At 33.8% G+C, this 23,495-nt stretch overlaps 2 protein-coding genes across 2 annotated transcripts in view; one reads left to right on the forward strand and one right to left on the reverse strand.

Annotated features, from left to right (window-relative positions):
- Nucleotides 1–5,435, reverse strand: part of LOC107477161 (uncharacterized) — a 6,102-nt gene extending 667 nt beyond the window's left edge. The window contains exons 1-11 of the mRNA XM_016097130.3: nt 4,505–5,435; nt 3,887–4,003; nt 3,556–3,748; nt 3,174–3,340; nt 2,896–3,067; nt 2,552–2,613; nt 2,100–2,181; nt 1,224–1,281; nt 994–1,118; nt 365–448; nt 212–282 (exon numbers count right to left, since the gene is read on the reverse strand). Coding sequence (XP_015952616.1) covers nt 212–282; nt 365–448; nt 994–1,118; nt 1,224–1,281; nt 2,100–2,181; nt 2,552–2,613; nt 2,896–3,067; nt 3,174–3,340; nt 3,556–3,748; nt 3,887–4,003; nt 4,505–5,097 — 1,724 coding nt within the window. The 5' untranslated portion in view covers nt 5,098–5,435. The remainder of the gene's footprint in view (nt 1–211; nt 283–364; nt 449–993; nt 1,119–1,223; nt 1,282–2,099; nt 2,182–2,551; nt 2,614–2,895; nt 3,068–3,173; nt 3,341–3,555; nt 3,749–3,886; nt 4,004–4,504) is intronic.
- A 13,812-nt stretch (nt 5,436–19,247) lies between these two features.
- On the forward strand, nt 19,248–23,495 carry LOC107477166 (transcription initiation factor TFIID subunit 15). The gene is made up of 8 exons (XM_016097137.3): nt 19,248–19,422; nt 19,650–19,819; nt 20,175–20,527; nt 20,563–20,730; nt 21,830–21,913; nt 22,220–22,298; nt 22,378–22,504; nt 23,064–23,495. Exons 2-8 carry the CDS (start codon nt 19,700–19,702, stop codon nt 23,273–23,275), a joined length of 1,143 nt encoding a protein of 380 aa, XP_015952623.1. The 5' UTR covers nt 19,248–19,422; nt 19,650–19,699; the 3' UTR covers nt 23,276–23,495.

Consider the following 23,495-nt stretch of genomic DNA (forward strand, 5'->3'; position numbering starts at 1 on the left):
ACCCTACTACCAATAGTATCCTATCCGCTATTGTAAACAAAAGCACCCTAAATGTCTAACATTGACACAAATTTTGTAAAATCACAGTGAAACCACCTTGTAATCGTCATCTAATAATACAGCTTTTACATTGAAGGTAAACTTATTCATAATTCACGATGCATCCATATATTAGCTACCATTCAATGCAAATTTAACAAATTTAACTCACCAGCCATTAAGACACTGAGACGTAATGACAGCTTCTTTCCCAACAAATTTTTCTGGTGTTCTCCTGTTACCCTGCATATAAATTGATTTACCAGCCTGCACCATTTAATACACAAATTCCAAGAATTGGAAACATAAAAACCAATTTTCTTACCTTAATAATAACCTTCTCATTTACTGAAAATGGATATTGTACTCCCCTTTGCAGTCCATCAGCAGCAGTAAAATCTCCATTTTCCTGCAAATTAAGTGCTAGTACCCATGAATTTCACTCTTCGAAACAAAATACTTTACAGTGTTGAACATTTTATTCAGTCAGAAATTTGCTAGTTATGGATGCCAACTGCTAGGTCTCTTCAAAATACACACATCCACCATGAAGAGAGGTCACTTTTTTTAATGGTTTATATAAGGCAATTCAAAATACAAAAATTTTAAGAAACCCAGCAAGCATTTCAGTGGCAATAACTTGTTTTTGACAACTTAAGGCTACGGCCAAGGTGTTTAACAAAGACGAAATTAAAGTTCACCACAACCATTTCACCACACCTGTAAAGAAGATTCGGGAGATTTACAACAGAAAACCCCTATTCTATAATATCCCTTAAGAATGATAAATTATGACACTGCCATGAAAAGGAAAAGTGAACTCCGTTGAGATATAAAGAAATTAAAACAAGTTTTCTGGCAAGTGTTAAGTTAGTGATCATAGAAATTAGCTAAACTTATGCTATGGCTATTCTATTAAAAAGCCAAGAATGACATGATACTTAAGTAATATACCCTATTCACTCTTCTGATTGGATCGATTTGGTCACCCATTTCTTTCCGCCGCTTTCGTAGAGCAGCATTGCGAAATAACCTTCGATCATCCTCATGCTTAACAGCAACAGCTGCAGCTCTAAGAGCTGGAAAAGAGACAAGCTTATATCACATCGGACGAAATAACAATAACAATCAAATGCCTGCAAAAATAGATGAAACAAGAAAGCTAGAGAGCAAATGGAATATACCAAGGTTAGGGATCAAAGAACTTGTCTCTACATCAGCATTGCAGACAGTACATCTCGACTGTGACGGAAACAATAACTGTAATTATGATTCTTGTCTCTCTCCATCTAAGAGTTATAATTCCATAATGAACGTGAAAGGTATCATAAATGAGACAACAAATGTACAACCAGAATAACAATCCACCAAGAATGTACAAGGTTAAATACACAGCAAACATAAATCATGGAATAATTTGATTCTCTAGTTGGACAATCAGGGCATTAGCTATATTAAACAAATTTATATTATTTTATAGAAATTTTAACATTTAAGATGCCATCATAAGTTTTTACCTTTTCGCTATATCATTGGTAATCTCTATATTTACTGCATAGTATATAGACTAGAAGTATTATAAGGGATTCTACAATTCCATTGAGCTTCAGCTACACAAATTTTTAAATGTCAAATCCAAATATCTATTACTGAGCCTTCAATAATCAGTACATCAAATAGTGTTCACAGCATTGTACACAACCAGTCAAATGTAATATAAACCAACCTTTCCTTCCCCAAATCAAAGCATAATGTTATACAAAAAAATATAAATATAAATAAAAATAAAATCTATGTCTATGTATTTTTGACCCCTTAGTCTCCAAATAATCTAATCCCAACTGTAGGACATTTCATTTTACTGCAGCCACCAAACTTCCAGCACCCAGACAGCAAGTGAAGTTCAGTATGTTAACTCAGAGTGAAATCTAGCAAGACAGACTATGTAGTATGTCCACCCACCTAACTGACATTTTAGTACCCTATGGACTATCATTTCTTATTGCAGACACATGATCAGCACAGGCTTATAAAATGTATATAAGAAAAACCTTACTTACTGTTTCAATGACTCTCCTCAGCAAGAGACCACCAAATGAGTGTCCACATGAGACAAGCATGGCATCTTCAAGGAATGCACCACTAAAAAATAGGTCAAAACAGAAAAGTGTAAGAGATATCAGAATAAAGTATAACCTTTGTTAATGATGAATTAAAGAATTTCAGATTATCTAGATCCAAAAGTTTTGACCATGACATGCTCTAAGAGTCATTGTCAAGAATGTCTGCAATCACTATGAACACTTCAGGGTAAGGATTAGCAGACTGTTTTATAGATTTACCTAAGTGGATTAATAAATGAATTCTTATCTCAGCTTCAATTTCTTTTTTTTCTTTTTTCTTGAGAAAACTCTGACATCTATGTCACCTCTTAATACAAATCACATAACAACAAAAAACATGCTCCTTTGATAAAAGGACAAATCAGTTGAACAGTCAAATTTAAACTTACGATAATGGATCTGATAGAACACTTCGTAATGAGGGATCCTTATTCACATTGTCTTGAGCAACCTGTAAGTGAAAATTGCATAAGCTTTCTCTCATACATAAAAGGAAAAATTCTTACTTGAAGGGAAATGGCAACAGAATATTTACAAGAGGAACCACAAAATTAAATACGATAGAGCTGTTAGAAATGTCAGGGAAACAAGGGAAATGCCTCCATGATCAACCAGATGTGACAACACCAACAAACTTAGACAAATATATTATATCTGTAATTTTTCACCTATAGATTAGAGACACAGCAGCCATAAAGCATATGCAAGGAGAACATTAGGAGAGATAACTTACATCATCATTATCGCTTCTGCTACCTATGAGTTCTTCAGTAGCCAGGTCATCCATAAACTGGCTAACAGATATTGGAACATAGCTTTGGGGTATAACATGGCCAGCTGCTGCAATTGGAGAACAATCTAATATTGCATTTCCCTGTGGCATGAGTCTATAAGCAAGAGAAGTCCTACAATCACAAAGCTCCAAAAGGCATCATAAGTAAGCTTGTTATAAAACACAAGTCATCACGAATACAAGATAAAGAAATATTTTAAGTGTGTATATATATGTACCTTCCTCCACTATTAGAACCTAGAAAATAATCAGGAGAAGCTCTATATGATGCAGCCGGACGTAGGCCTGCAGTAGCATGGCTAAGTGCCTTGCCAGTTATCAATAAAAGATCCCCTGGCCCAGACCCACTGTCTGCCAGATACCAGCGGCCATTGGGGTCACATACCTAAAGAAGAAAACAGACTATTTACTATTCAACTGGCCGGGGTGATATAGAAATTCATCAAGCTAATAAGGAAAAATCATCAATATACTATAAAATATACACGACTCAATCTTGATGAATAGGATGGGACCCGTTGCCACTTGTTTTTCCTTCAGCAAACTACCCCCTAGTTTTACAATATAAGTCAAACAAAAAATAAACAGAAACACACGCACCTGAAGACCAGGAGTGTCTGTAGATATCAATGTCAACAATCCCTTCTCCACTTCTCCATTGACAGTAGGCTTTCCCCCTCCAATAGCCCCTTTTCCATTTTGCAAAGAAGAATGTGAGTGAGTGGCAACAAGAACTGATGAAGATACCTCATTAGCAGGCAAGGGAGCATCATCAAGCAAATGGTTAAAAACACTGCACAAAGTGACTTTTCTGTGAGCAAACCCAAAAGAACGGAAGAAAAAAAAAAACAAAAGAAAAGATCCAAGAATATACATATGAAGCAAGTAAACTAAAATCTAAGAAGGAAAGGTCCTTCACAAACATCCTTACTCGCTTCGGAGGCGCAGATGCCTGGCAATGGCACACAAAGCAGATCGAGACGCCTTTCCCATGCACCTAAAAATATCAGCCATACAAGGTGGAGATGAATCCCAATCCTCGAAAGCCCTGATACAAGTCACCCATGAACTATAATAAATAAGCAAGAGTGATACCGTATAAAAATAAATAAATAAGAGTGGCAGCAAACGTGTTCAAATTTTTTTTTTTTTTACAAAACAAAAAAACAATTGAACAACCACGATTTCACTTAAATATTTGTGGGGGGATTAATTCTTCTAAGAGCAATAACAGCAAGAAAGTTCCCTTGGTTAGTTTTGCTCGAGAAATCAGCATCCCAGTAGTAGTTAGTAAATGAAACCGGCTATCTAGCTCTCAAGTTAATAATTTCTCTTGGTGTGTGAGTTAGAAGTCACCATTAAATGACAATTCATGGGAGATTTCATGATGCATATATCCTACTGGTTATCATTTCTCTATAAATAACAGTAGCATGAGGCCAAGGCAAACATATATCTACATACCAAATAAATAATTATCATACAAATATGCTCCAGACAGCAACAAACTAACAATATAACAAGAGAATCATCACCATTCAGTTCATACCTTCCTGCTCTGTACATGTAAACCCCACGGCTTCCCTTCCCATCACCCAATTGAGCCCTGCTCCTGAAGAACAATCTTGAACCTTCCAACCCGCACCGCATCAGAGCCGAATCCTCGCTCCCCAACTCGATCAAGGCCGCATTGTGCCTCATCAGCGACCCAGACAAAGCTTCCACAGCCCTAACATAGGGCCCCGCCGGTGCCCCGTCGTAAGGCGCAATGTCCGATAGCCGGACTCTCGCCAGTGGAGACGTCACTGACACCACCGGGGGGTCACCAGCACCGGACGGCAGAGCTGCAGCGATGGGAACCACCGCTCCAACAGCATGGTCAGGTGGCAGCGGCACTGAGGAGAGCAAGGGTTGCCGCTGCTGAATGGGAACGGGAGCAAGAGAGGAAGGCGAAGATAGTTGAGAGTGTCCAACGGCAGTGGCGGAGGAGGAGGGTGACCTAAGGGAGGTGACAGCTGTAGCGGCGGCGGAGGCGGAGGAAGCTGAGGACTGAGCGTTGTTGATGTGTTGCGGCGGCGGCGGCTGCGGCGGTGGAACCAGTGCAGAGGGGTTCTGCTGCTGTTGTTGCATGATCACCACCATGAATCATTCTGAAACCGGGGAAATTGAGAATTAGGGTTTGGTTTTGTAAACGTCGTCGTTTTAGGGTTTTGTTGAGTGGTCGCAGTTTCACTCAGTTTGTAGTAGTTTTGCGATGGATCGTGAAATGTAAAGGGTGATCCATCTTCATATGCTGATTACTCCGTGAAAGAGTGAGTGAGTGAGTGAGTGAGTGACTATGCACCAAGCCAGAGCTGTTAGTTTAGAATTTAGATTATAGAACTTGAAGAACTATAACTGCTTTTTTTATTATTATTATTATTTTCTTTTTCCCCCCCTGAGAAAGCAGCATCATAAACTACGCACTGTGCACAAGCAAGAAACAATTTTGTTCATGTTCAACGCTCTCTTTTTTATTTCGTTATTTTCTTATCAGGAGAGAATGTTTGTCCTTTTGCTCGAGTTCGAAACTATGGTTATAACCATAATTTTTAAGTTGCTATTTTTTATGTTTTAAAAATGATAATTTAGTTCTTAATATTTTGGGTAAATGGCGCATATAAATCAATAAGAGGCTGGTTTTATACAATTCCATTAAAGATAAAAACGTTACAAAATTCTACCAAGAGCATTTTTTTATATAGATCGAATTAGAGCCACTCGAATTACACATACCATAATAATTCAAATCACGATAATTCGAATTATGCCTGCATCTACTCATCACTCATCATAGTAATTCAAATCACACTGATTCGAATTACACACACTAACTTACCCTAATTCGAATCACCCTAATTCAAATTACACATACTAACACATACTAGTTCGAATTAGCATCATTCGAACTAGCCCATAATTTCGTGCTCATAGTAATTCGAAACAGACTGTTTCGAATAACTCTATGTTTTGGCTGCCCTTGGTAATTCGAATCCTACTCATTCGAATTACATGACCTTTGCCTATATAAAGAGTTCGAAGTAACCTCATTCGAACCACTATTCTAAATTCATGCCCCACCAAATCCCAGAGAAAAGGACTCTCGTACAACTCCAACAAAGACTTGAGTAGAATATTTAATCGATGGGAAATAATCCGGACCGATTTTATCATTTGGATGGAGTAGCCCATATAGCTGGTGTTATTAATGAAAAGGTTAGTGTGAACTTGTTCTTTTAAAATAGGAGTGAATCAACTATTTTCTTTTATATTTTTATTTTTGGTGTGTTAGAATGGTAGTCATTATGTACCGTTGCTAAATTAGATAGGATTGCCATACAAGTGATTTTGTTGGTGGTTTTGTTAGTAAATGATGTTAGTGGTTTTGTTAGTGAATGATGGTTTTGTTAGCGATTTTGTTAGTGGTTTTGTCAGTTGTTTTGTTAGTGGTTTGTTAGTGAATGATGTTTTATTAGTGAATGATGTTAATGGTTTTTATATTCTGGTACATTCTGTTTGCAGCCCCAACGATGTATTTCGAGCATGCGATAGCAGTAGGGTATGCGTCTAGATGGCAGGTACGTTCCTGTGATTGCTCGAGATCAACGTCGCGAGACAAGTATGAGATCTGTTGTACCGTTTTACCTCCCAAATACCCTTGCGCTACCGGAAACTTAGCATAATCAACCATGTGCACCCGTTGGTACACTTCCCAACGTACCTGTGATAATCGGACTCCACCACTTTATACTATACCCCGCGTCGGATGCTATATGTCTTCACACTTAACACAGCCTCTTCTTTATCCTGAAACTGCTGACTAACCTGAAACTCTGTAAGACCTCCAATACCCTAGGTATCTCTAGCACCAAATCCAGTGGGTTACCCAAGAACCCCTCCTGTCTCATGGCATCCAAGTCCAAAGATGAAAAGTGTGGAGGGTACTGCTGAGTTCCAGAGCTAGAACCACCGCCAGCCCCAACTGGATTACTCGCTGCAATGGCATCGCCACTGTCATCATCAATGAGGTCAAGCTCCACATCATCGTCGCCATCATCATTTAGCAATGCATCACCCATATCAGCCGGTGCCCCACACTATAAATAAATCGGCACCCTATCCACGATACCAACCTCTCCGCCACCACTGCAGTTGAGATCAACGGCGAACGATGAGAGGCGATAGACTTGTCCCGAGGTGCATTCACAGGCACGAACGAAGATGCACCAATAGGTCTCGAGCTAGAACCAGCTATCATGCCTAGAGTTTGGGTATTTCGGTTCGAACTTCCTGAATTAGATACCACATCAATCAACTTTGCCAACAGCTCAGGTGTTGATATTAAAAAATATAAGATAATATGAAAAATAATTATATTATATTATAGTTTAGTAGGTAAATTATATTAATAACAAATTTAAGTACAATGAAAAATAAAATTTAAAAGATATATAATATAAAATAACTTTAATTTTAACATTATTATAAAATAATTTTATATATTTAATTATGTAGCATTAATATTTAATACAATATATTAATAAAAATAATTTTTTAATATTAAATATATAAATTATCATCCAAATAAATTAATAAATAGTTATATAAAATATTATTCACCACGTTAAAATTACATCCATGTCACAGCAGATTGGATCTTCCATGTTGGCAATGCGTCAAATGTTTCCACTAATTATAATCGTCCATATCTTATTTGGATGCAAGAAAGTGGCTCAAACTAAGTCAAAGATGTGAGAGACATCACAAAGAGAAGAGGGAGAGAAGGGTGTATTTTTATTTTTTTAATTTTATTAAAAAATTAATTAGGGGTGTAGTCAATTAGAATTAATTAGTTAAAAAATAAATTTATTATATAAAAAATAATTCTTTATTACCATAATTTTTTAAATTTTAAAATTAAAAATTAAAAAACTTAATTGAATTGACTTATATTATAATTAATTTTCTAAATTTTTTCTTATTTTTTAGTCCAATTACATTGCACCCTGTCTCATTTAACTGCCCACTAGTGAATGTATGCCATCATTAATTATATTTATAGCTAATTGTGTCATTACCTCTACATGTATGGCTTGGAGTAGTTTTGTTAACTCATTTTTTCTTTAACTAGCAATCAATAATTAATTATTTGCATGTGATATATCACGAAAATATATTTCTTAAAAAAATATTTAACTCATGCATGTAATTATTTGCAAAGCTTAAACATATAATCTTTTAATATATATGTTATGATCTCATAAAAAAAATTCTAAATTAAAAGTTAAATTCTATACACTTAAAATTGGTTGTATACACTAAAATGATTTTCAAGATACTAATTACCTATAAATGTTTTTCAAATTTAAAAAAATTATATTATATTAATCTTCCATCACTTTTTTCATCAAATTACTCTTTGCAAAGTTAGTGAGATAATATTCACCTTTACACACTTAGATGATTAGACTAAATAACAGGTAGCTGAACTGCCATTTAAAATTGACTAAACCAATATGATTTTTTTTTTCTTTTGATAACCCTAAATTTCAATAAAATTTTATCTTTTGTTGTCTTTTTTTTTTATTCTTTCTTCATCGTTATAGCATTGTTGTAATTTAAAAAAATGATTAGATGCGAGTGTCAGGCACAACAGAACTCTATTCCATGAATAACAAAGACTCTAAATCGTAACAAGACTTCATGAGAAAAAAAAATATTTTCAAAATTTGACATGTGTAAATACTCACGTAAAATTATATATGTTGATGATTGAAAATGGAAGCACATGATGTGACAATGAAAGAAAAAAAGTTTATTGAAATTTTAGGTTATAAAAAAGGAGAAGGATCACGCTGGTTTACAAAATTTAGATTGTCAACTCAACTAGTTGTTACCTAATTAAGCATGGAAGGATAAATTCCATCCTACTAACGGTGTGAAAGAATAATAAGTCGATAGAAAAAAGAATAAGAACTAATATGGTATAGTTTTTATAATATGAGAGATATTTACAATCACATTAGAATTTTGATTACCATTTGAAAGTAAATGATTAATGTTGGGGATCAACTTTACTGTTTAACTTTTTGAAATCCTAACAATTTTATGCATATAGTAGAAGAATTTATCAAAAACTAATTATAGAACTACTCTTTTACCTTAACTTGTGACAACAATAAAGATGAGAGATAAAATAAAAATAATAAAAAGATAGATTTATAAACCAAACAAAAAATTTAACTAGAAAACCAAATTATCGAAGTTTAAAACTAAAGACGAACAAGAAATCAAATGTTGGCATCGCCACCGTCTATCAAGCACCCAATTCTGAGACTGAGTACTGTACAGAGGTAGCTAGCAACAACCTACGACACCAAACACTAAACACGAAAACCATTTATTTATAATGATAGATGTAAAAGCATGGTGAACCCGCACGGTTCATTTGGCAGCTTTCTTGGCAGCAGATTTAGTGATCTTAGCAGAAGCATCCTTCTTCTCAACGCTCTTGATGACACCAACAGCAACAGTTTGACGCATGTCTCTCACAGCAAACCTTCCAAGTGGAGGGTACTCAGCAAAAGTCTCAACAACCATTGGCTTTGTGGGAATCATCTTCACCATACCAGAAGCATAAGATAAGATAATAAAAACTAAAATTGTAATTGAATTTATATATTTTATTGGACTGAATTTGTGGACCATAAAACTTTTTTATTGTTGTTATGGACTAAAATAAAAGAACAGTTTAATACTAATTAAGATACCGTACAATTAAAACAAAATAAAGATTCAATATATACAAACTTGATAAATAAATCACGTATATAAATACATCTTAAATAACATGACAATTAATTTTTTGAATATGTTCTATTGCTGCATGAAGGGAAAAAAACATAGTTAGAGCCTTCATAAGGGAAAAAAAATAAGAAAAAGAAAGAGGGTTTAGGTACAAAGGTAACGAGTGTTAATAATGTAACCTAATGTATGATTCATAATTTATATAGGTCTACGTATTAATCAAAACTAACAAATCATAATGACCAAAGAAGAAAAAAATAGAACATTAAATACAAGATTAATACCTTTCCACAATACTTTGTTATAAAAGCAAAATAATAACAGATTCAGATTCAGCGTGAAATTGTTGAAATGAAACAGAAGCAAAAGATTACTTTCAAAGAAAAAAAAACTAAAGATATCAAATTATAACAATTGTAAAAATGAAAAACACTTACTTGAAAAAAGGTTAATAACTAACAATACTCTAATAATTTATGAGTGCATGCATTATTTTAAATAAAAAAGGTCAAGCTTGTAGAATAAAATAGTTCTTAAACTACATATGAATAAGAATTATGATAGTTAAGTGAAATTTTTTATGATTTATTATGGAAAGAAGATTTTGATGTTAGATGAATTTTGTGGATCAAAGAATTAGTTTTACTGTTTTTTATTCTGTACTTGTGAAAGGTCAACTCAATGACTTCTTTAAAGGTAAGGTTCAGAAAAAAGTTTAATCTTGGAAGAAAAATTTATTGTTAGAAGGTGAAAGACATGTTCTGATTAAACACTTTATTATGTTTTAAGTTATTTGACTCTCTTTTAGATGAAATCTACAAGATTTTGACACAAATCTAGTGAAAACAAAGAGGATTAGAGAAAAAATGACATGAATTAGTCAGGACAAAATGATAAGACCCAAGAGAAAAAGTAGTTTAAGATTTAAGGACTTGCGAGCTCAAAATATGGTTCTATTGGGGAAGCAATTCTAGAGGCTGACCGTTAATCCTAACGCTCTTATTAGTTGAATGCTAAAGGGTAAATACTTCATATATAAATCACCACTAACGATAAAAAAAGGGGTAAACTCATCCTGAGAATGGCAGAGCATTTTAGAGGGTCGAAAAGTAGTGAAAAAATGTTTGAGGTGAAACATTGGGTCAGGATAAGAGATTAACATTTGGCACGATCCCTAGTTCTCCCCTCCCCCCATACCCATATCATATCAGTCTCAGCAATCAACCTAGCAATAAAAGTTTTGCAGGAATCAATAGAGTGAAAGATCTACTAATCTCAAATAGAAGATGGAACAGAGAGATTTTGGAATCAGATTTTTTCCTTGGAATAAGCTCTTAAATCCTCTCCATTGAATGACGATGGAAATGACTCTGTGAGCTGGGCTTTGAACTCGAAAAAGATGTATGATGTAGCATCTGGTTATCTGGTAGCATATAGCTTCACACACGAGTCGATTGAACAACTCTCTGCAATTATGCAAAACTCTATGATTTGGAGGAAAAATTAGGGACTAAAGTTGTTAACAAAAATTAAAATATTTCTATGGAGATCTGTGTATGAAATATTAGATTTTCTTAGTCTCATTTATCAACTGTTCCATTCGATGCCGTTGTTGTGTCTCAGGTGCAAAACAGCGCTGGAAACCATCACCCATTACTTTCAGTGGTGCGACCCTACTCATAAAACTTGAAATGAAGTTGATTCGAAATTGACATCTGTAACACCCTAATTACCCTAAGCCTTACCTCATGTGGTAAAGTAAAGATTAATCAGATGCCATGACAATTCTAAGGCTTATACATAAATATATATAGGAGGAATAATAATTCTAGAATCCCGATGAAGAAAATAAGCTTAAATACAGAATTACAAAGCACGAACGTTCACACGAAACTACAAACTTAAGGCACAAGATAAAGGTAAAAGATAACGAAATATAAGAGTATAATAATCATAAGATACTAGACACAGCCCGCGGAGTTTAGGTCGACTAGTTAACTACTAACATACAGAGTGTTGAAAATAAAACAGCTTATACAAAATATCTCTCATAAAATAAGCCTCTAAGGCAAAATAAAATATAAAAGTGAGAGTACTAATAAAAATAAATCAAGAGATTCCGAAACATGATAAAGGTCATCCGCTCTGTCACCATCAAGCAACTCACCGAGGTGGGTTGCGACCTGCATCTGAAAAATAACAGAATATGGTATGAGAACCGGAGGTTCTCAGTATGGTAACAATGCCCAGTAATGTAAGATATAAGACTCCGGAACGCCAGAGGCAATCCTAGAGCTTCATATCAATACAAGATTCAAACTTAAAGCATGACTAAAATTAAAACTATAACTTTAGAACTTAACATTTATAAAATAGGGTAAACTATCCTAAGGGATTTCTAACTATCAGCTCACCACTGTCCCACAGCCTTCACCAGCCTAACCGCCATGCGATCCCATCCCCACCGCCTATCGAGCCTCCTCAATCCTAGTAGAAAAGCACAATTAATTACAATGCAAGTAAAACACAAGTATATACATATATGTCAAGTAATTCAAATAGGCAATTAGGCATGTTATACAATCAGGCATACAATTCAAGTCGGCAAAGCAAGCAAGCAGATAAAAGATGCACATGATGAATGTCTGTCATATAGACTGTGATATCACATTGTTGGTTCAACTGCCAACCCGACACATCTCCATGGAGATGTCGCCTTTCGAAATCATAATGGGAACCCCCTAGATATAGTGCTTGGAACACCGTCCAGGATTTTGTGCCTGCACACTCTAGTGATCCGAAGGGATGTAAGCGGGTTACTGTTGCCACGGACCTCACATCTCAACGTAAGCAGGACGAACCACCGCCCTTATGCTGCCGCCGCTACCTCAACAGGCGGGATCCAACCAAACCGTCCTTGCTAGGCGCATAGCGTCTCAACAATCTCAGTATAAAATAGTGATTCAATAGTTTTCAGAAATTATTTTTCAATATATCATGGATCCATCACTCTATTCCGAGTCCCAAACTCCTCTCAACCACTGCCAATTCATAATTTCCATTCCGAACGCATTAGTTCATCAGTCTCTCAATCTATATACTATTCTTCCTTCTCACTCCACCAAACCAATCACCAGTACACCAGAAACCTAAGTCTCCATTCTCTAACCTTTCACAGTAATACCAACTTAAATCTCCTAGGACATTTCCTATGTTATGATACCCGAAAATAAACCAAGGAGTCTTATATAAGTGTCACGGAAGTTTACAAGTTTTTCTAAAAGGTAAAACAGTTGAAAACAAGGTTTTTATTGAAAAACAGGGCAGTGTGCATACGCAAAGGGCGCACGCCCAGAAGAATTTTCAAGACGTGTGCGTACGCATATAGGTGTACGTACGCACAAGAAGTAAAAATTCCTACTATATTCATCCGCACAAGGCGTGCGAACGCCCTCAACAGAGTGCATCTTCCAACGTGTGCGTGCGCACAGCTTGTAAATTTTCGTTGGTTGTGTGCGCACATAGGGCGTGCTAGCGCTCTCAACAGCAAGCCTTGCCCTGTGTGTGCGTGCGCACATGAGTGTGCGTCCGCACACTTTCAAAAACACACAGGATGTACGTGTGTACAAGGCTATGCATGCGCACACAAACTAGAAATCACAAATTCTGCAACATTCGCAGAATTCAGATTTCAACACCAAACTTTCAACGATCATATCTTTTTCTACAAAATTCAGATTTCCACAAAATTTAAACCATTTTAAAACTTGTTAAATTATCTTTCATTTGATATAAAAATCGTTCAATTTCGAAAACTATACCTCAATATATGATCCGTCAAAGTTCACTAAAAATCTATTTTTATCAAAATTCACCAAGTGCTTAAAACTTCAAAATTTACAACCAAATCAAATCAAAGCCTAGTCCATCTCACCATAAAACACTACTAAATATTATAATTTACCCTTCCATCACATTTCGATCAATTCAACACCTCTATCAATGAATTCCACCTTTATAACTCAACAATTCCATGATTTGCATCTTAATAATCAATAATAACAACTTGCACCAAATCCCACTAGAAATAAGTTCATTTATCATATCTCGTCATAATTTTCATCTCAACACATCAAAATTATCACAATCATTAACATCATCACACATTATCAATTTAACAACACCATCATGCATTCTCAAATCCAACAATCAATTCAGTCCAAACCTTTCCTATGGGTCGTTAGCCTAAGTGTCCAGAGATATTACATATTATATAGAGAAAATCGAAATCATACATTGGTTGATTCCTAATATGCACTAGATCACCAAATTGATCTCCACCAAGCTTCCACAAGCTCCCTCAAACTCAATCAAGTCACCAAGTCCACTTTCAAGCAATTTAAGTCACCAATATACTCCACACAAGACCAATTCAAGTTAGAAATTACACAAATTCCATCAATCAAACCTAGAATTTCATATATACACAAAATCACAAGAGATCAAATATGCTCACCTTACCAAATATGGATTGGGTCAAAACCAAATAATAATCAAATGTTAGAGTGTACCCAAACACCCAAAATTACAAAGATCATTTAAAACCCAAACCCAAAAATTCAAATTTCTTAGAGCAGAAAACTGGGCAGAAATTTTCAAGATTCATACCTCTTTGGTTAGATGAAACTAATGGAATCGGCGAGAGCTTCGCGTAGCAACTGACGACACACAAATCAGAGCTCTGTAGTTTAAGTTATGGTCGCCAGAAGTTGTATGTGAATAGTGTTTTATCTCTCTTCTCCCTCTCCTCTCAATGCAACCGCAAGTTTGGTGTTTAATGAGGTTATGGGTTGTGTCAGGTTCATGTGAGTGTATTTATATGTTGGGTTTGGGCCCAACTTAGGTCCAGTCTAATCTGTTAGCGTTTTTAGCCTGTTTGACCTAACTTTGGGCAAAACCTTTAAAATTAGTGCCCGGTTTTCTATTCTAAATATCCTTTTATGGTTTTCTACTGTTTTTAATTATTCTCGCACAGTACCGGACAGACTTAAGCCGGCACTGTCAGTTAATTTACCGGTACGCATTTTTACGCAATTTTCTGAAAAAAAATTACATTTTTCAACTCAAAAAAATCTACTAAGTCCAAGTATCATATTTAAATTTTCTAATTAATATTCTAAAATTTTGAACCTATTCCGAATAATTAAATTATTATATTTTACGTTAATTAATCGGTTGATTAATTCGCAATTCTTACAACACCTTCACTACAAGGAGAACCAACTTTTGTGACGTGGTGGCTCCGAGTTCTATTAGATGTTGGAGTGGAGAGAGTTTGGAACGATACCCTAAATTTCTTTGCTGCTCTCAATTGGTGATTGTGGATAACACAAAATAATAAAGTGTTTGAAGGTGAAAAGACTTCTGCCCAACAAATTCTGATCTTACCTACAAAGTTATTGGGGGGAAATTAACCAGAATTAAGTTCTGTAGCATTCTAGAGTTTCTCATTTTTTTTTTCAATTTTTAATTTATATTTTAGTTGATTAAATTTTTATAGTGATTCCTGAGATTCACGACTTTTATTATTTTAGTTCTTTAGATTCAAAATTCACTATACTGATCTCTGAGATCCAACTTTAGGCATTATATTAGTCTTTGAACCCTTTTCGATTTGTGTCAACAAACAGAATGCTGAGCTCAGTAGCTCTGACTTATTACGCTAGACACATGGCTAAATAGCGTCTTTTCATTTTAAATCTTAAATAAGATAAAAACATGGTCGTTTTGGAGACTGAATATAAATAAAATGAATTGCACATCATATAAACTCTTATTCCTCTTCGTCATGTTTAAGTGTCAACATAAAACGACGTTGTTTAGCCATGTGTCTGGCATGGCAAGTCAGAACCAATTCAGTACTTAATTTGCTTGTACTAGAAAGAGTCTATTTGAGGGACTAAAATGGTGAAAGCTCTGAATCTCATGGATCATTTTGAAGATTTAGTCTGTTTTAACCATGTATGGCTTTATTTTGGAGAATCTCATTGCTATTTTATTTGTCCCCATATGACTATGTATCACTTCTATCAAGTAATGCAATTAACTTACTTTTGAAAAAAAATATATTTAAACACCCAAATTCTGTTTTTGGTCTATTTTCATGAAAAACAAAACGATTTTTATCCACACAAAAAAGACACTTTGACTTTTAATCTTTTTATTTTGAAACAATACGATTTTTCTGTTAAAAAATTTGTTAAATAAAAAAATTTATTTTATGCGAGTTTTAAACTTCTACAAACTATTATTTAAGTTTGTTTTTGAAAAATTCCTTCACCTATAATGGTTAAGGTGGAGAAAGACGATGGAAATAATATCTAAAAAAAAAGTAATTGTAATATGAATATTTTTTAAAAGAAAAAATAATATCGAATAGAAAATGAAAGAAGAAAATATTAATGTTGGTGATGATAATGGTAGAAGAGATAATAATAAAGTATAGTTACACAACAGAAATAATAGAGGTATAAGTAATAATATTGAATATAAAAAAGATAGTGGTAGTAGGGTCATAATTAGTTATATTGTTAAAAAAAATTTATAAGTATTTAAAACTTTCACAAAATACAAATAAAATTCTCACAAAATTAATTATTATTATTTAATAATTTAAAAAAAAATCGTATTATTCCAAAATAAAAAGATTGAAACCTAAAGTGTTTATTTTTTTTTATAAAAATTATTTTATTCTTCATAAAAATAAACAAAAATCGAATTAGATCTTTACTCAAATACTTATTTTAATGAATTTTTTTTAAATAAAATAGATTCCGAATTTCTAACTGTACATACTAATGAACAAAAAGGTGATCATGAGGGATAATTAATAGAAGAATAAAGGAAATTAAGGCTAGCTACTCATTAGTCAAATCTCCTTAAAGACAAAGATACTTATGGATCACAGTCATAGCATAGAGAATAATATAAATGAATATGTAACATAAACCTAAAATATAGATATCAATAATTGAAAAACAAAAAATAAAAAATAGCCAATTCGCACATGGACTTGATATTAAAAAAAAAAAAAACTGAAAATTATAAAGGCAATTCACCTCGACAAATTTTCTTTCTCAAAAATAAAAAACTTTCATTTTGCCACACAAATTTTTAATTTAAAAATATCTTCGACAATTTTACTTTTTCCTCTGTTCGCATAAATTTCCCATAATCTTCATTGGATTTTGGATTTTGGATTTCGCTTATCATTCAACCATATTAAAATTTTTTAATCCATTTTTCTAACCACTAATTATATAATAAAGTTATGCATTTAAGTCATAATTTTAATTAAATCTAATTAAATATTTTAAATTCACGTATTTGTTATAGCTTTTTTTCCTTTTATTCTTTTTTTTATTATCTTTTTTTTGTTATTATCATTACTAACAATATTATACTTTATCTTTTTTTTTTTTTCATTTGAATTTCTTTTTCTTCTTCTTCTTTTTTCTTCTCCTCATCCATCATCATCATCATCATTATGATCACCATCGTTATCATCATATTTTTTTTTATACATATTGTCATTATTGTTATCGTCATTATTGTTATTGTTATTATTGAATTTTTGCCATGTTGATGATGTTTTCTAATCCAAAATTGATTTTCGATGTATTTTTATTCATGATTCAATCTTATTTGTGTAATTATTTTCGAACTGAGTTAATTGTGTCATAATTATTATGTAATTTTGGTTCATTTTTGAGTTAATTATGTTATAATCCATTATGAGATTTCGGTTCATTTCTGAGTTAATTGTATCACAATCATTATATAATTTTGGTTCATTTCTGAGTGAATTAAGGTATATTTGAACTCGTTGTCCTACACAATTCAAAACCCTTTCTCCTCTTTATTAAGGTGTATTTGGTCTCGTTGTCCTGCACAATTTAAAATCCTTTCTCCTCATCTTTTTCTGCTTTTTTTTTCTTCATTATCATATTTTTCTTCTTCATATTCACCTTCTTATTTTATTTTATAAAAATTCTTTTTTATTTACTCTTTTTTTGAGAGGAATAAAACTAAGAAAAAGAGAATAATATATATGTGCTTATTTTCGAGTTGAGTTTATGTGTCGAAATCATTATAATAAATTTCAGCTCATTTTTTAGTTAATTGTATCGCAATTGTTATGTAATTTCGGTTCATTTATGAGTTAATTGTGTCGCAATTATTATATAATTTCGATTCATTTCCGAGTGAATTAAGGTGTATTTGGATTTGTTGTCCTGCACAATTCAAAACTCTTTTTCCTATTTTTCCTCATCTTCTACTCTTCTCATCTTCTTTTTCTTCTTCATCTTCTCCTTCTTATTTCATTTTCTCAATTTTTTTATTTATTCAAATTTAACACAATTTATAAGTTTATGTGTTCAATTTGAGTTTAGCTCTTGGACAAAGTCTTAGAAAATCAGTAAAATTAAATAAAAAAATATAAAAAATAATCAATACAATAAATATTTTTTAAAATATTTTACAAAGACAGAGAAAAAAAGCATTTCATCAACATTCACAACCTTAGAAAATAAAATCTCCCAAACAGTTCTAATATGAATTCTAAATTTAATATAAGATACCATGAATATACTCTTTTTGTCTAAAAGGTATTTTTTTTAAATTTCTTCTATTGTAGTTAAATTCTACTCAATTGAACTTGTAAAAATTTTTAAGTTTATCTTGAAAATGTTTTATTATTAATATTCATTGCTTCTTAAACATGCAGATTCTTTATTATTATTCTCTACTTCTCTTTCTTTTTGAGTTAATTAAGTTGCAATCATTATGTAATTTCAGTTCACTTCTGAGTTAATTATGTCGGAATCATTATATAATTTTGGTTTATTTTTTAGTGAATTAAGGTGTATTTGAACTTGATGTCTTACATAATTTAAAATTCTTTCTCTTCATTTTCTATTGCAATAATAACGATAATAACAACAGCAAAAGAATGACGATGGAAATAAAACCACGAAGAAGAAGAAGGAAAAGGAGAAGAAGAAAGAAAAGAAAGAGGAGAAAAAGAAAAAAAGCACAAAGAAGAAGAAAACAACGACGACAACGACATAATGTAGCGCGTGTAATTATATTCTTTTTAATAAGAGTAATTTTTATTGGTATTTAATATATTTAGTTGAATTTAGATGATGACTTATTGTTTGAATGTGTAGTAAATGCGATAAAAATGTAAGTTGCTCTAAAGTCTAAACTGTGGAAGGAAATTAAGAAAAAAATATTTTTTTTTTTATCAATCGACCATATTAAATTTCTTTTACTCATTTTGCTATAAAATATTTTGAGAGTATAATTTATTGTTGGGCATTTGTCTTGTTACTAATTAAAAAAATATAAGAAAAGAGGGTAGAAAAGAAAAAAAGAAAAGAAAAGAAAAGCAAGAAAGAAGGATTAGCATTTGAGTTTTGAGGCGAAGTGAGGAGAACAGAGAAGGAGTAGTGTGGCTGCAAGAGGAGGAGGAGAAGAAGAAGAAGACAACCCTGACATCACAAACTCACAGATCTATTGCTTTCTGCTTCTGTCAATTCGTTCATCCAGTTCCGCGTAACTTCTCAATTTCCATTTGCCCTTTTTTTAAATCTTACTCCGCAATAATTTCGTTTTCCTGAGGCCAAAACACAAGCTTCAATCGTCATTTCCAATTGATGTATTCAATATTGCGATACTTTAGACTTGTGCACTCTGCGATTTTCAACTGATGAAGCTTCTTTAGTGTTATTTCAAGATTTATTTATTTAATTAATTTGCGTGTGCGTGTGTGGTTTTGTTAGGGCTCTGTCGTGGTTCACTGTTGGTTCTGTTTCATGAAATTGAAACCCTAATGGCAAGCCATCAAGGGAAAGTTCCTCCTTCGAATGGGTCTGTGTATGTATGCAACTTGCCTTTTGGCACTGACGAAACCATGTTGGCCGAGTATTTTGGCACCATTGGTTTGATCAAGGTATGGATTGGATGCACCTATACTTCAAAATTTGTACTATCTTATTGTTTTGATTTCATTATTATTATTATTATAAAAAAAAACGGAAATTTGCCTTTTCTTTTGTTAATACATAATATTGATGTTATATTGTTAATGTATTTGTATGTAAAATGATGTTATTTTAATCTGTGCAAAGCAAGGTTTTATTTGGGGTTTATATATATATATATATGAATATGAAGACTGAATCACACAATAATTTGGAATTTTTGATGAATTGATTGATGTTTATTGCATTTCTGCCCCCTTCTATATCCTTTGCATGATATTCTCTTTCTGAACAATTGGTCCTATTTCATCTGATGTTTTGCAGAAAGATAAACGGACCGGGAGGCCTAAAATATGGTTATATCGAGACAAAGAGACTAATGAACCAAAGGGAGATGCGACTGTAACATATGAAGATCCGCATGCCGCTGTAGCTGCTGTTGAATGGTTTAACAACAAGGATTTTCATGGTAGTACAATTGGAGTTTTTATAGCTGAGTCAAAAAACAAAGACGAGCAAGCCTATAATTCAGTGGCAGAACCGGCTGTTGCTGGTAATGTTGGTGGGCTAGAGGAAACTACTAGAGATGTTAATGGGGGTAGTGGAAGAGGTAGAGGTCAAATTGATTCTTCAGGCAAGGCTTGGCAACAAGAGGGCGATTGGTTGTGTCCGAATACCAGGTCTGTGATATATGAGATTGGTGAGCAGCTCTTTCTTGCTCTTTTAATCGCTGTGGAAGTGCTCGTCCAGTTGGTGCTGCTGGTGTTGCTGGGGGTGGTGGTCGTGGCAAGGGACGTGCCAGTCAAGGTCAAGAGTCAGGGGGTGTTGGCCGTCCAGTTACCGGGGGACTCTTTGGGCCGAATGACTGGCCTTGTCCAATGTATGATTTATACACATTGCTCTCACATTCTCTTTCTTTTTTGTCTAATTCCTCTATAACCAGTTTTCATTCAGAATTTCTCTTTTAAATTCAATTTTATTAGGAGTAATAATTTGTAGAGTTTCATTAAGTACAAAACATGCTGATTACTTGCTTAGCTACATACGTTCATCAATTTATTACATGTTTTCTTATAATGGTTAGGAAGTAGCTTAGGCAAACTTTTTAAACAGGTAGATTGGTACATGATTGTGAGATATATGTTCATATGTATGGTACATAATCTAACCTGTATATGTGCATAAAGATGACTGAAACAGGTGTTACTGCTTCCTTTATTTGGTGCCGATTCATTGTGAATGCTTTTGCACTTAATAAGTTTAGCGTCATGATATTTGCCAATTTTAATGAGAAAGTTTAGATGCCACCTTATGTATAGGATCCATATTGCAGTGCATTTTGTCTTAAATATCAGTTTTGGCATATCCCAACCTAGTCTTAGCATCCCATGAGAAAGAGCCCCTGCTATTCCAGTTATCTGTAACTTGTATAGGAAGGAACAATTGTGTGACTGAATGTAAATCTGGATGCCTTTGCAAATTCAATTGAGGTCAGTTGGTTCTGTCACAACTTTGTGTTTAGCTATAGATTATAGGATGATACACTAAAATTGACCTCTGGTTTTATTCGAAAAAATACCAGTGAGGTAAGCAATTATTCCTTTGACTCGTGTGTTATCCTTTTTTTTATGGTTATGTGGCCCTATTTTCTAATTGTCATCTGTCCTTACGGGACAGTTGATTTTACATTTTCCCTGCATTTTTATTCCAGTTGTTACAATATAGGTGGCATTGTTGCTAACTATTGGCGGCACGGAGGTTATGCATGTTGGTTATGATCTGTGGTGATTTCTATCATCACCTGTTGTCTTTGTTATTCCCAAAATTTATTCATTCACATGTATTTTGTTATTTTTACACATTGCCTGTGGTAGTTATTCCTAACACTCAAACTTGGACACAAACGTGTCCCTGTAGTTCTTTTTTCAAATATTAATTCAGTGTAATGATTTCTGTTTCTTGTGCTCTTTTTCCTTTAGGTGTGGTAACATCAATTGGGCGAAGCGGACTAAATGCAATATTTGCAATACAAATAAGCCTGGCCACAATGAGGGTGGTGTAAGGTAGTGTGTCCAATATATTCTCTTTCTCTGGTGATAGGAGATATAAGACTGTGTGATTAGTTTGCACTGACAATTTATAGGATAACGAAGTTTCAGTTATTGATTCAGTTTTTTCTTTGTTAGTCCTGTTTATTTTGATTAGAAATTTCAAAATATCATATTTGCCATATCATACTTCTTCCCGTCATTTTAATTATGATGTCGCATTAAATGTCCACCTTACCGTTCATCTCGTTTCACTTCATTTATTATGAAACCGTCAGAATGACTATGCTAACTTATGGATTGTTTTCTCTAACCTAACAGAGGAGGGCGAGGTGGAGGTTACAAAGAGCTGGATGAAGAAGAAATTGAGGAAACTAGACGTCGTAGGCGGGAGGCTGAAGTAAGATTGATTAAAAGTTAGATTCATACAAGTTATGGATGATACCCTGGTTTTTATGATCTTGCTTGTTTAATGTCAGGATGATGGGGAGTTGTATGATGAATTTGGAAATCTTAAGAAGAAATTCCGTGCTAAAACACAGCAGGCTGAAGCTGCAAGAGTGCTTCCTGGTTCAGGGCGTGCTGGGTGGGAGGTTGAGGACCTAGGTATTCATATACATTCATGATCACATATCTTTTATATTTCCTCTTGATATTTCAGTTTCATTTTCCCTTTTTAGCAGCCTTGTTTCTCAGACTTTATGTCAACTGTTGTTTGTCATTATATCTGATTTTCCTTTCAAACCATGCATGGGACTAAATTTAAAGTGGTTGTTGGTAATCTTGCTGTACATATACCAGTTAACTGTTGGACTCTACTTCCAAAGTCCTACATAAAACTAAATAAAAGTGGTTGTTAAGGCGCAATGGCGTTGTTTGATTCATATAGCCAACCCCATCTAGTGGGATAAGGCTTTGTTATTGTTGTTGTTAGTTTCGGAGCATATTGCAAGGACTTACGGAGGATTGCCTTGTTAACTTGGCTCTCATTGTTAAGTCCTGTGAGGATATTTAGAGCTCTTAGTTTCAAGTTAGAATACCTAATTCATCAAAAGAGAGCTAAGTTATTATGATGCAGTGACTGGTGATCATTGACGAGTTCAAATGAAGTTATGAATTGGTTCGGATGGCATTAACCAAGTGACAATGTAAATACCAATGGCAGGGATTGACAGGGATTCCAGAGAAAGAAGTAGAGACAGGGTGAGAGATCGTAATGATGGGGAGAGCAGGAACAGAGATCGAAATGAAAAAGAGAGGCCAAGCAGTCGGATCAGAGAGAGGGACAGGGGAAGGGATCGTGACTGGGATTACGATGATCGAGATAGAGATTATGGCCGCGATCGAGACCGGGACCGGGGTAGGCATCGTCACTAAACTTAGATTTAGAAGGGCATTTTTATGGATTGGCTATTATGATGAACCTGTGTTGGGTCTTTTTGTGTAAGGATTCCAATTGCTTTGAATCATATCCTTTCATGTGGGGATTTACATCATTTCATCTGATGAACGCCCATTTTACTTGGCATGTAGCTTTTGTAGAAACTTCGATATATTTTTTATGTGATTAGTTGTTAGTTGTTACTTGCAAGGACAA

The sequence above is a fragment of the Arachis duranensis genome, chromosome 3 (assembly GCF_000817695.3).
Source record: "Arachis duranensis cultivar V14167 chromosome 3, aradu.V14167.gnm2.J7QH, whole genome shotgun sequence".
NCBI classification, from domain to species: Eukaryota; Viridiplantae; Streptophyta; class Magnoliopsida; order Fabales; family Fabaceae; genus Arachis; species Arachis duranensis.